The 13,275-nt window shown below is 33.6% G+C and overlaps 1 protein-coding gene across 1 annotated transcript; it reads left to right on the top strand.

Moving 5' to 3' along the window:
* The first annotated feature begins 626 nt into the window (after positions 1-626).
* LOC108452056 (SHUGOSHIN 2-like) lies at positions 627-3,863 on the top strand. The gene is made up of 10 exons (XM_053028820.1): positions 627-719; positions 1,552-1,730; positions 1,843-1,880; positions 2,001-2,109; positions 2,221-2,244; positions 2,356-2,418; positions 2,783-2,824; positions 2,927-3,038; positions 3,125-3,176; positions 3,264-3,863. Exons 2-10 carry the CDS (start codon positions 1,575-1,577, stop codon positions 3,568-3,570), a joined length of 903 nt encoding a protein of 300 aa, XP_052884780.1. The 5' UTR covers positions 627-719; positions 1,552-1,574; the 3' UTR covers positions 3,571-3,863.
* The last annotated feature ends 9,412 nt before the right edge of the window (positions 3,864-13,275 follow it).

Raw genomic sequence — 13,275 nt, 5'->3', positions numbered from 1 at the left:
TATTGTCGTCATATATCCATTTCGGTCGACTTTGTGAACTTGTCTGTGGTAGTCAGTTAATGTGGGCTTGTCAGGTCGAATGAGTTGGGATAGAGGAGAAAAGCCTAAAGAAGAAGCAAAGAATAGATCAGGGATTAGGGTATTGGTTGTTAAGTTTTTAGAGAAGCGACATGTTATTACTGATGAAGGTTGGAGAAATAGAGATTTGGTATTGGAGTTTTTTAACTTTACAAAAATTATAAAAATTAAAATTGGTCATTTTGTAAATTTTTAGGGCCAAATTTATTGAACTTTTTAGAATTTGAACTAAAATTTAAATTTTGTAAACATTGAGGGCTAAATTAGTTGAATTTTTTCTATTTAAGATTAAATTGATAGAATGTATAAACGTTAGAGGGCTAAATTTGTTATTAGACAAAAAGTCATGTCAACACTTCCGTCAAATTACAAACTCGATTAAAAATTTAATTTCGAATAGTTTAGTGACTAAATTAAAAAAAATTAGAAGTTTAGTGACCAGAATAAAACACGAGCAATACTTAAGCGACCATTTCTGTACTTTACCAAAAAAACAGGTTTCCTTTTACAAATGTCCAATTCAAATTTTAATTTACAATTTTATCCTTTATATTTGATTTCCAACTTTCCCTCCCATAATCGAAAGAGGAAGTACGGAATTTGTTTACGTTTTCTCGACGCAGAAACCAGCGTCGTTTCAGGTAATTCGATTTCTTGAATTTTCCCCTCAATTTTGTTGGATTATTTTTAAAAGTAAAAATAAATTTATTGAACCTTTTTTTTCAAGCATTATTGCTTTCTCCCCCGATTGCTGATTTCATCGATTCTTTCTTTCAAGTTTTCTAATTTAAATATTGGAAGATTTGGATGGGGAATCGTATGTTTTCGTGAATAAGATCGAGGAAGGAACCCTAATTCTAGAATGTAATTTATCTGCATATAATAAAACTGATTACTGATTAAAAAGAAAATTACATTTTACCTTTTGGTTTTATAAATTGGTAGTGAGATTAGGATCTCTTTAATCAGTTTATTTGGCTGCTTGAGAAATGATGGAAAAGTGAAATGCAATTTACTATTAATGCAGCTGTTAACTTTGATTTCTTTGAGTTGGTTTAGAGGTTAAGAATTTTGTTTTCTGTGAATTTCATTTTAGCATTAGGTCTAGGAAAATTGGTTGTGAGATTTGAATATCTTAATTAGTTTATTTAGATGTTTGAGAAATGCTGGAAAGGTGAAATTTAACTTGCTAGTAGTACACCTGTTTAGTTTGATATTCTCTGAGTTGGTTTAGATATTAGGATTTTTTTGTTTTTCATTTGCAAATGAAGCATTTGGTCTTACTTACAGTCTGTGTGTGAATGTTGGATATGGGTATTAGTGACATGATAAAGTTCGATTTTTCTAAGTTTTTTGGAGGACACCTGGAAGGTTATCAACATCTATGTTTGGAAATGGATACCTCAATAAAAATGAAAAGTTTGAGTAACACAAGATTGGGTTTTTTAATTGTCTATTATGTTTGAATTTTAGGTAATGAACTGAAAGGGAAGTCTATGGAAAACGGATCCTTTATCAGTAATGCACCAAGGAAGGGGCTCAGTGACATAACCAACTTGCAGCATCAGCATAAAGTGTTGACTCAAGATGCAAAGCTGCTGCTGCAACCTGATTCACTCTGGAGTAAAGATTACATCAACAAGCTCCAACAGGTATACTTTCAAACTGCAAGTAACTCACTTTTCTTTCCATGGGTTTTCTCACTTGGATTCTTTATTTGTTCCTTTAGCTTCCTGAGAGCTTTTATCTGAATATTTCTTCCAGGAAAATATGATGCTGATGAAAGTTCTTGCAGAACGAAAGTATCCTCTTTGATCAGTTTTATTTGGTTTCTTCCATTTCCTCTCTAACCATTGCTTGATGATATTTATGTCTGGCATGACTTTTTTTCCTTATTGGATTTTCTAAATTTTGGCCAACAGTAAAGTCATTGAATTGAGTGGAATCGAGTTACAGAAACTGAGAATCAATTTGGAGAAGTTTCAGCAGCAAAACTTGCAACTTGCGCAAGCAAACAACCAGCTGTTATTGGTATGTTAGTATTTCTTCTAATTGTCTGTTCTCGGTTTAGTAAATCAAGGAGGCTTTTTTTTATATATTATGACTCTCTAATGAATTTGATGTCTTACTTTGGTTTTGCAGGAGCTTAATTCAGGGAAAGATAGGGTATATTTTCTAGACCTCAAAGTTTCTTGAACTTGATCTTTCTCAGTCCTTTTTGTTATGTTGTATATTTTTAGGAGTTGACCAATGATTTCTTTTTTTTTCCTTTTTCAGTTAAAAGCCCTTAAACATGAGCTGGGATGTAAAAATGCTATGCTTAAAGCAATAAAATCAGAGGTATTTTTTTTTTAGTAGTCTACTTTGAGTGTAGGTTGTAAAATGAGACACATGTACTCGTAAACTACTCATGTTTGGCTAAAAAAGAAAGTATCCTAATGCTTCAATTGAGTAGTTTTGCAAGTCCAATTGAATTATTTTATTTTTATAATAAGTAGGAAAAAAATCAGTTTGAAGTTAGCTTGAGCCTAGGTACAAATAATTGAGTCTAAAGTTGATTGAATTATAGCCGAGTTTCAAGTTGAACGCTAGCGTGTTACTGTTTCAGCTTGGTTTGGCTGATTTATGGCCGTAATGAGTGTATGACAGTCAGGGTTATGATTAGATTTTGCTGATTATCCAAATTCCTTGTTTCTGTCATCAGAAGAAAGCTAACATTGTTGCTTGCCCTACATCTGGAAATGAGGTATTTACAAATCTGGATTGACATTTCATATCAACAAAATCATTTCCAGAATCCCGCTTGATTTTTCTTATCAACATCCCATGTTATTTACAAACTGTCCAGGGTTTGAAGGAAGGAACAAACAAGCATGGCGAGGCAGGTGAATCCCTTAACAAAGAAGATGGAGACTATAAACCTTTTACTACGAACAGGAGGAGGCAATCAAAGACTCTACGTAAGCTACTTGTCTGGAACATTATTTGAAAGTAGTTAATGTTGTTCATTGCACAATCTTTGCTTATTGTTTACATGCTGCTTCAGTCCCTTCTATTATTAAACCAGTCGAAGCCAAGGAGGGGGTCGACAACAAAAGGTTTCATTAAAATTTCTGTTGCTTTCTGCTTTTCATAGCATTGTGATCTTTAGGTTTTTATGATCTCTTGTATGTTTTTCCCAGCAGGGTTTGTTTAAGAAGGCAATCTGCAAGGTTTAAAGCTGAAGAACCAGAAACGACTAAAGATGTTTTCAAGGTAGCTGACAAAAATTCTCTTATTTCCTCTCCTTGTAATGATAAGGTGCATCAGATTGGGCCAATTTCTTCTGATTCATCGGTCAGAATAGAGCATGAGGAAGGATGTATGGCCCCCAGAAATGAAGCTCAAGAATCTAGACGAGCATCTACAGGAAGGCCTTTGCGCCGAGCAGCTGAGAAGGTTCAATCCTACAAGGAAATGAAACTTAATGTGAAGATGCGCAGAGAATTGTGAGTTCATTCTCTTTGCTCCTGACACTGCACTTTTATACCAAGGTTGAGATGCATCTAATTTCCATATACCACAATGCTGTTTTTGCTGTATAATATGTTCATATAAAACTGCACTTAACATTTCAATGCATCATCCATGGATGACAATGGAAATGCCTGAAATTGACTTCTAGGTTGTTTAACTGGGTTGTACTTGAATAATCTGTAGGAGTTTTGATATACATTTGGCAGGTTGAATGTGTTATCCATTTTTCTTTTAAATAAGCATTTTGGGATAGTAAGATTATATTTAAATTGTGTGGGAGTGTTGAAAGAGAATTAGCCTACTAAAATTAATTTTCTGATTCTTGGGTTGAGACGTTATGAGTCGTGATTGATGAGAGCCAAGCATGGTTATAAAATTACATATCTTTTGGAATAGCTTTTCTATCATATCTAATATGAGGTTACAATAAAAACAAATAATTCTTATGTGACACATCTAAAAATTTACCATTTGCCCCACTAATTATGTCAGGTGTTTTTATTGACTAAAATTTTAAAAAATTATTATATTAATTTAATCATCTTTGTTATAATTAATTTAGTCATAGCTTTAAAAAATATAAATATGTGCTTCAAGTCCCTAAAATTTAAATTTTACTCATTTATTCATGCACTCATTTTTTTATTGAAAATGAATTTTATATATAATATATTTAAAATATTTCTTTCTTTAATAGATAAATGAGAAAGATATTATTAAAATCATACAGATTAATTTATTAATTTAGTTATCAATTTGTGTGTTTCTTTTCATTTTGATCGAGCATATTTGTTTTCTATACATCTTTTATTATGTAATTTTTGTTTAATAACTTAATTTACATAATTTTTCTCTTTAAATATTTAAATTATTTTCTAATAAGAGTAAAGCTGAAACCATTTTTGGGAGTAATATCAAACCATTCAAGTCTTTTTTAAATAAATTTTGTCTTAATTTATATTGATTATATTTAAATTATCATCGTAAAAAGTTAAATATTTATATTATTTTTAATTTTTCAATAATAATTTTATGAAATGTTATAAAATTGTATATTTTTAATAATTCAATATAAAATATTTTAATTAATAGACACAGTCAAGCCCTGCATTTCATGAAAAAAATTAATTTTATTTTATTTAGTGAATCAAACATTTACATCCACAAGTAATTTAAATTGAATTAACAATAAAAAAATTCAATAAAAACATAATGGTAATTATTGATAAAAAGATAAAATAGTTTATTTATTGATTTAGAGTTATATTTTAAAAGATATATTATATTTTAATTTCCCATTTTGATATTTGAAAATTTTGTCCCTATTTGATTTTAAATTTTATTGGTCAACACTCAACACTGACCAACTTTGACCAAAGACGATCTACATCGGTCAACAGCTACGATATTAGTCAATGGCCTTATCATTGGTTAATACTAAATAAGGGTGCATTCTCACTAGTGGAGATTGTCGCTTGTTTTTTCAAAATATCATTAAAATTTTTAACTAGAAACCTTAAAAGAGCAATAATTTAGATTACAAAATGAGATAAATTTATAAATTATATAAATTATTTTTATGTTTTGTTTTGGTAAATTTATTTTTTTGTTATTAAATATTATTAATATTGAATTTTTAAGATTATATGATATTTTCACGTGAAACGTGAGTTAACACTAATAGGATTAAAAACAAGTTTAGCATTAAAAATAAAAATGATTCCATTGGACTTATAAAATCAAGGCACAATAAAAAAAGTAATGAATTTTAGCATTGAAAAATAAAACCAAAATTTGTTTTGGGTAAATCTTCATATATTCGAATATGGGTTTAGGGTATAGGAAAAAGAAATACATATCTGAATCCAGAAAAGAGAGCATTTTTAATTTGAAAGTAAAAGAATTTTTATCTATATATGTGAGTGAAATTGTAAAACAGGAATATTAGTTTCCTCGTAAACCATTGCAAGAAGTAGGGTGAATCTTTCACCATAACATCTCATGTATTTGGATATGGGTCCAACTGGTGTATCAACAATCTCCCATGTTTGGTTCTCTAGATTGAGCCACGCAAGCTGACTAGAATGGTCATACATCCCTCAAACTATATACGATGGCCGGTGCAAGAGTACTCTACAGATATGGTATTTGATACATCCCACGTACTAATGTACGATCGTAGAGATATAGGAATCATATGTGTCCATGAGTAAATTTTTTTTGGATCAAAATTAAATTATATATTTTTACAATAATAAAAATATAATTTTATTTTTATCATTTTTAAAAAGATTAAAATACAATTTTACCATTATTAATTAATTATTAATTTAAAATTTATAAGTTATAAACATCTTAAATTGAAAATCTACCATTAATGGCCCTGGGTCGGCTCTGCCACTGTCCATGAGTTCTTAACCCTATATTCCTTCATCCCTCCCAAAACCACCAACACTATTATACTTAAACTAAACTCTAATAGGAGTCAAATTAAAATTTTCCTCGTCATCTAACTAATACTCTTAAGGCGCGCGTAGAAAAATTTTCTCTCTAAAGATTTGGGCGATTTGCGTTCTTGTTTTTCTACCTTCGTGTTTTTGTGGCTCGATTGGGTGGTGGTTTTGCGTGGGTACGTCTGTATTCCTCTTTAACGAATACTTGGACGGTGGTGCGTTTTTACTTTGTGCTGTTATTGAAGGAAATATTTGTGATTCTTTGGTGGTGATAGATGTCTTGTTTTGGCCGTTCTTGGGACCTGCAACATTTAGGCGGTGCCTTTTGATTTTCTTGCATGGTTTCTTTCTGCTTCTTTTAGTTACGTTGATGCATGTTTTTACGTCTCTTGGCCTTTATTGTTAAGGCGGTTGTAAATCTGTCTTCTAGTCAATTTTTTGGCTGAGTTTTCTTCTTTTTGTTTTTTTTTTCGCCTTTTCTTATTTTAACAGTTTTAACCGACCTTTCTTCCCTTTTGCTTTTAATCTTTCGTGGTAGTTTTTGGCTTTATTTTTCTGTTTTTCGCTAACCGGTTTGTTTCAGCTTTTACGTTTTCTTCTCTTTGGTTGTTTGGCCACCTTTGTTTGCTAGAGCTTTGGTGCAGATGAGTTTTGTACGATCTTGATTGCTTCTCTTCGGGTGCCCTGTTTGGTTGAGGAGCTGTGATTGGTGATGGTCTCAAAGTTGGGGTGATCTTTGTAACGTTGTTTCTGAAGAGGGGCTGATCCATCGATTGAGAAGTGGTGGCGTCTCTTGGCCAATCTGGGTGGGCTCTTCAGGACTGCCTTCGACGAGTTCTTGCATTTCTTTGATCGGTGCTTCCACGTCCCTTGTCTTCGGGACTGTTTTAGGGAATGCCTTTAGTTCTTGACGTGGCTTTTCTTCCTTTTCTCTGTACTTTCCTTTGGCTTCGATCTGTCTTCGTTCGGGGTTGTTCTTTTATCGTTTGCTGGGGCTCCTGGATTGTCGCTGCTTCGGCCTGGTTTGTGGGGGTCTTTGCTCGGGTCCTTCTCGTGGAGATTATTTCTGTATTGTTTATCTCCCTTTTGATATTGCTTTTCTTATTTCAGTTTTATGATATCGTTGTAAAGGGACTGTAAGTCTGGACTATTTAATTTTGATTGTTCTTGTGCTTGTTTCCTTATTGTTTCGATTGCTTGATATTGTGTGAACTAGTTATATTCGTAGGTTTCTTCGTCGGTGTAATTCTCGTTTAGTTTTAGAATCTTTTTGCATTAGAGTTTTGCTGTGTTCTTTTTTTGTGATTTGTCTCCTGAGCCGTCAACCTAGTGTTGTAAGCGTAATAATAAAAATAATTCAAATACTAATTTTATTACATACAAATAAAATACAATACAAACTCTCTTTTATTTTTTTCTCTTTCTATACTAACTGCTGCTAGTTTTTCTTTCTATACTCAACACTTTTTTTTTTTTTCTCAAACTCACTAGTTTTTTTCAGCACTCACACATGAATTATACATATATATAGACATAGTCAGCCCCCCCCTTTTTTTTTTTTTGCCGTTTCTATGTGCTGCCATCATCTTGAAGTTTCAGCATTATCTAATTGACAAAGTTGTATTCAATTTGAAAGCCAATTTGTAATAGGTAGAACTCAATTTGGATATGACTTCTTTAGTTGCAAATTTTGACATTGAAAAGTTGGTTTGATTTCTAACACTCCTTCTCAAACTGAATTTTTCATTCCAAGCTTTTCTTTGAGTTTATGGAATATGTCCGCTTTCAATGGCTTCGTAAAAATGTCTGCCAGTTGATCTTCTGTTCTGAAGTAAACTAACTCCACATTTTTATTTTTCACTTGCTCTCGAATAAAATGATACTTTGTATCGTTATGCTTGCTTCGACTATGAGACATTGGATTCTTTGCAAGAGATATTGTGGACTTGTTGTCAACATAAATTGTAATTGGACCTTCTTGTATAATAGATAATTCACCCAATATATTCTTCAACCAAATTGCTTGACATGTGCATGTTGCAACAACCATTTATTCTGCTTCACATGTTGAAAGGGCTACTATTTGTTGCTTTTTCGATGACCATGAAAATGCTGCGGAGCCAATATGGAATAAATATCTGGATGTGCTTTTACGATCATCCAAGTCACCCCCATAATCACTATCTGAATAACCAACCAATTTTGAACTCTGTGAGTATGTATAAAATAAACCCTGATCCATCATACCTTTGATGTATCTCAAAATTCTCTTTACTGCAATCAGGTGATCTTGTTTTGGCTTTTCCATGTATCTGCTAACTATTCCCACTGCGTACATGATGTCTGGTCGCATGATAGTTAAGTACGTTAAACCTCCAATGATACTTTTAAACAACATTGGATTTACTAGCTCTCTAGATGAATCAACACTTAATTTCGTGCCTGGTTCTGCTGGCGTGGCTACTGGCTTGCAATCTTTCATATTGAATTTTCTTAAAATTTGTTCCGCATACTTCTTTTGAGACACGAATGTGCCATCGTTCATTTGTTTCACTTCGACTCCAAGAAAGTATGACATTTCACCTATATTTGTCATTTCAAATTATTTAGTCATAGCTTTCTTAAAGTCATTGAACATACTTGGATTGTTTCTTGTGAAAATCATATCACCCACATATAAGCACACGATCATGATGTCACCAACTTCATTTTTCTTCGTATATAGAGCATGCTCGTATGGGCTTTTTATGAACCCGTTCTTCTGAAAATATTCATCTATTATTGTGTTCCATGCTCTCGGAGCCTGCTTTAGTCCATATAAAGCTTTCTTCAAGCGATAAACTTTGTCTTCTTGTCCTTGTTTGCTATATCCAGGTGGTTGTTCAATGTAAACTTCTTCTTCCAAGTAGCCATTAAGAAATGCTGACTTCACGTCCATCTGATAAATTTTCAATTTATTTTGTGCTGCAATTGCCATTAGAGGCCTTATAGTATCAATTCTGGCGACTGAAGCAAATACTTCATCATAGTCTACACCATATCTTTGCTTGTAGCCTTTTGCAACTAGTCTTGCTTTGTATTTCTCCACTTTTCCTTCTTTGTTGGTATTCGTCTTGTACACCCATTTGACTCCAATTGGACTATGTCTTTCTGGTAGACTTGTTAGCTCCCATGTGTCATTTCTTCTTATTACTGCAATTTCTTCATCCATTGCCTTCTTCCATCTGGCATCTTTAATTGCATCTTCATATAGTATTAGATCACATTCTATCATTAAACAAAATAATGAATAATCGAGTTTTATTTCTGTGGGTTCTGTAACCTCATAAATATTGTGTAAACTACGCATTCTTGCATGTGCTTCCTCTGAGTTGCTGGTATTGCTGCTAGTTGGTGATGATGATGTTGTAGGAGTTGTTGTAACAGGACTTGGAGGAGGGCTTTGATCATTACCTTGTTCTTGATTAATGAAGTCTTCGTCTTTGTCATCACTGAAAAATAATCCTTCAATTTTCTTTTTTTCTTCACTCCATCTCCAATAATCAGCTTCATCGAATTCAACATCTCTTGAAATAATAACTTTTTTGGTGAGAGGGTTGTATAACCTATATGCCTTGCTTCTCTTTTCATAACCAATGAAAATACATTTTATTTCTTTATTGTCAAGCTTTTTTCTCGTCTGATCAGGAACATGAGTATATGCGATGCATCCGAAAATATTGAGATGTCCGACTCGTGGCTTTTGATTTCTCCAAGCTTCGTTTGGTGTCTTATATTTCACACTTTTTGTTGGACACCAGTTTAACAAATAAATAGCACATTGAACAGCTTCAGCCCAGAAAGTTCTTGGTAAATGCTTACCTTTAACCATACTTCTTGCCATATCAAGAATAGTGCGGTTCTTTCTTTCAACGATTCCATTTTGTTGTGGCGTGTACGCAGTTGTTAACTGGTGAATAATTTTGTGTTCTTTGCAGAAGCTTTCAAATAGCTTTGAAGTTTACTCACCACCTCTATCAGTTCTGAGTATCTTAATGAAATGTTCACTCTGTTTTTCTACCATGGCTTTGAACTCGATAAACTTGTCAAATGCTTCTGATTTTGTTTTAAGAAGATATATCCAACTTTTTCTACTAAAATCATCAATAAAAGTAACATAGTACCTGTTTCCACCAATTGATGGTATATCAAAAGGACCTGCTATGTCGGAGTGTACGATCTCCAATGGTCTCCTGGCTCGTCGAGTTCTTCCCGTTTCAAAACTCTGTCTGTGTTGTTTTCCTTTAATGCAGGCTTTACACAGTAGATCAGGAGGATTAATTTCTGGCAACCCATTCACTATATTTTCTTTTGATAATAGCTTTAGACCGGAAAATCCAAGATGCCCGAACCTTAAATGCCACAACCATGAATTATCTTTAATTGCATTCTTCATACATTTCACCTCTCCAAATTCAATGTCAATAGAAAATAGATGGTTATGCGTCGTATCAACTTGGGCAATTAATTCACCACTCTTATTTTTTAGGGCGAGCATGAAATCCTTCATATGTACTTCATATCCTTTTTCTAGAAGCTGTCTAAGGTTGATAATGTCGCTTTTCAAAGCTGGTACGTAATAAAAATCTGAAATGAACTTCTTTTCTCCATTCTTTTATGTAATAGTGATTTTGCCTTTGTCTTTGACCGTGGTATGCGATTCATCTCCAAACGTTACTTGTCCACGAATATTCTCTTCCAACTTTGAAAATAAGTCTTTTCGGCCACACATGTGATTGCTGGCTAAATTATCAAGATACCAATTTTTTTTTTATTTTTCACTTTCTTTATAAGTGAGGAATACACTAGATTCAATGTTTTCTTCTTCTTTAGCTACTGCTACATGATTTCTATCCTCTATCTTTGGATTTGATCTACACTATCTTTGGATTTGATCTACACTAGTAACTATAATGGCCGCATTTATTGCAATTATAACGATGTACCTGAGATTTATTTCCTTGTTAAAATCTACTTTTGCCTCGACCTCCTTGTCCATGACTTAACGTTTGATATTTGTCACTTGTTTGGACTTTAACATATGATTGATTGCCTCGTCCACCTCTATTTTTGCCTCTATATCCTCCACGGTATCCTCCACAATTGCTTATACCTTGTCCAAAGTTATCCCTAGCTCCACTTTTGTTGAAGGACAACTTACTTTGCAAGACTTGGTCCGAATTTCCAGTATCATCATTTTGCTTCATTTTATGCTCATGGGCTTGCAAGGAACCCACAAGTTCGTCGTTTGATATTTGTGATAAATCTTTTAACTCTTCAATGGCAACCACCACATAATCAAATTTGCGTGTCAATGACCGCAAATTTTTTTCCATTACTCTGACATCATCAAGTGTTTTTCCATTTCTTTTCATTTCATTTACCACCGCTTTCACACAGATGACATAATCATCAACGTTTTCTGAAGGTTTCATTTTTAACGTCCCAAATTCGGCTTTAAGGTTTTGTAAACGTACCTTTTTAACCTTTTCCGTTCCTTGAAAGGATTTTTGCAAAATTCCCCATGCTTCTTTTGATGTCTTCGCATCTGAAATTTTTTCAAACGTTGATTCATTAATGCCTTGAAAAATAAAAAACAACGCTCTCTTATCCTTTTTACGAGCTTCTTTCAATACTCTTTTTTCTTCGTTTGTCAAAGCCGCTTTGGCAGCTGCATTTTCGGGCTCGAATATCCTTCTTCAACAACGTCCCAACAATATTGAGAATCGAGCAAAGCCCTCATCTGGATGCTCCAGTTGCCATAATTTGTCTTTGTTAATTTCGGGATCTGCGGTTAAATCATATTTGCCATTGTGACGTCAACACGAACCTAGCTCAGATACCACTTGTTGGAAGCTTAATAATAAAAATAAATAAATTTTATTACACACAAATAAAATACAATACAAACTCTCTTTTATTTTTCTCTCTCTCTATACTAGCTGCTGCTAGTTTTTCTTTCTATATTCACAGCACTTTTTTTTTTCCCTCAAACTCACTAATTTTTTTCAGCACTCACACATGAACTATACATACATATATATAGACATAGTGAGCCTATTTTTTTTTGCCGTGCAAAACTTTTCTATGTGCTGCCATCATCTTGAAGTTTCAGTATTATCTAATTGACAAAGTTGCATTCAATTTGAAAGCCAATTTGTATGAGGTAGAACTCAATTTGGATATGACCTCTTTAGTTGCAAATTTTGACCTTGAAAAGTTGGTTTGATTTCTAACACCCAGGACGATTTTCGGTCGTGAGTGAAGTGGGGAGTACTGACCCGTTTTGGTGCTATTGAAGCTGTACCTCCACGAAGGTGTGAGCTCTTCGTTTTGGAAGCTACAGGGCGTGGTGTTAAAGTTCTCCCTACTCGAGCCATCTTCTTGTTTCGATAATTTTGTATCGTGGTCCTCCTCCCAATCCGGGTCTCTTGTAAGTTTTTTTTTTGTTCTTTAGGTTGTAAACAGACTATAAAGGGACTGTTTAAACTTTTCTAAACTGCGTTTTATTTCTTTGTGCTTGTTTTAATTTTGATCTGCTGATGCTTGCATGTTTTGTTCCTTTTTACCTCTTCATTACTATTTTGCGCACTCTTATACTGTTTCAAGGTTATTTTATTGGGATTTGTTTCATTCGGCTGCAGTGGTAGTGGTTGTCTTTGGGGCTGGTTTTATCTCGTTTTGTGCCTTGGAAGGTGAGACGTGCTTCTATCTTGTGTTGTAAATATTGGTGTTGGTTTGGTGTGTGCTGTTGGTTTGGGGTGCGATGGCAGACGAGTTAAATGACATGCTTGCGAACATAAAATTTTCTAAAACTGAACAAGAAAAAGTGATTTTCCAAAGCTCGATAAAATCTGATATGCAAGGATATGAAGCTTGGGCCCTTGAAAAATTTATGTCGGAGGAAAAAATTAATAGAGAGGTGATGTATCGGCTGCTAAAATCTTAACTTCATGGAAATGATAGATGGCCTGTTCTTGGTAAAATTTGGACTGAGAGAGGATATGGAAAGGATTCTTAATATGGCCTCTTGGAGTTTTGACCGATGTCTGTTCTCCATGGTTCCCTTTGTGAAAAGACAAGACATAAGTCACTATTGTTTCCTTTTTGTGCCTTTTTGGGTTTGCATATTCAATATTCCTTTGGAGAAAATGGAGCGCCAGGTGGCCATTGATATTGGGAGTGCTAT

The sequence above is a fragment of the Gossypium arboreum genome, chromosome 5 (assembly GCF_025698485.1).
Source record: "Gossypium arboreum isolate Shixiya-1 chromosome 5, ASM2569848v2, whole genome shotgun sequence".
NCBI lineage: Eukaryota > Viridiplantae > Streptophyta > Magnoliopsida > Malvales > Malvaceae > Gossypium > Gossypium arboreum.
This window is presented reverse-complemented; position numbering and strand designations above follow the sequence as displayed.

Excerpts from the sequence above, each read along its gene's own strand:
- LOC108452056 (XM_053028820.1), top strand. The coding sequence starts at position 1,575 with ATGGAAAACGGATCCTTTATCAGTAATGCACCAAGGAAGGGGCTCAGT. Across the intron at positions 2,110-2,220 it reads CAAACAACCAGCTGTTATTG|GAGCTTAATTCAGGGAAAGA; the intron begins GTATGTTAGTAT and ends TTGGTTTTGCAG. Across the intron at positions 2,245-2,355 it reads TTAATTCAGGGAAAGATAGG|TTAAAAGCCCTTAAACATGA; the intron begins GTATATTTTCTA and ends TTCCTTTTTCAG.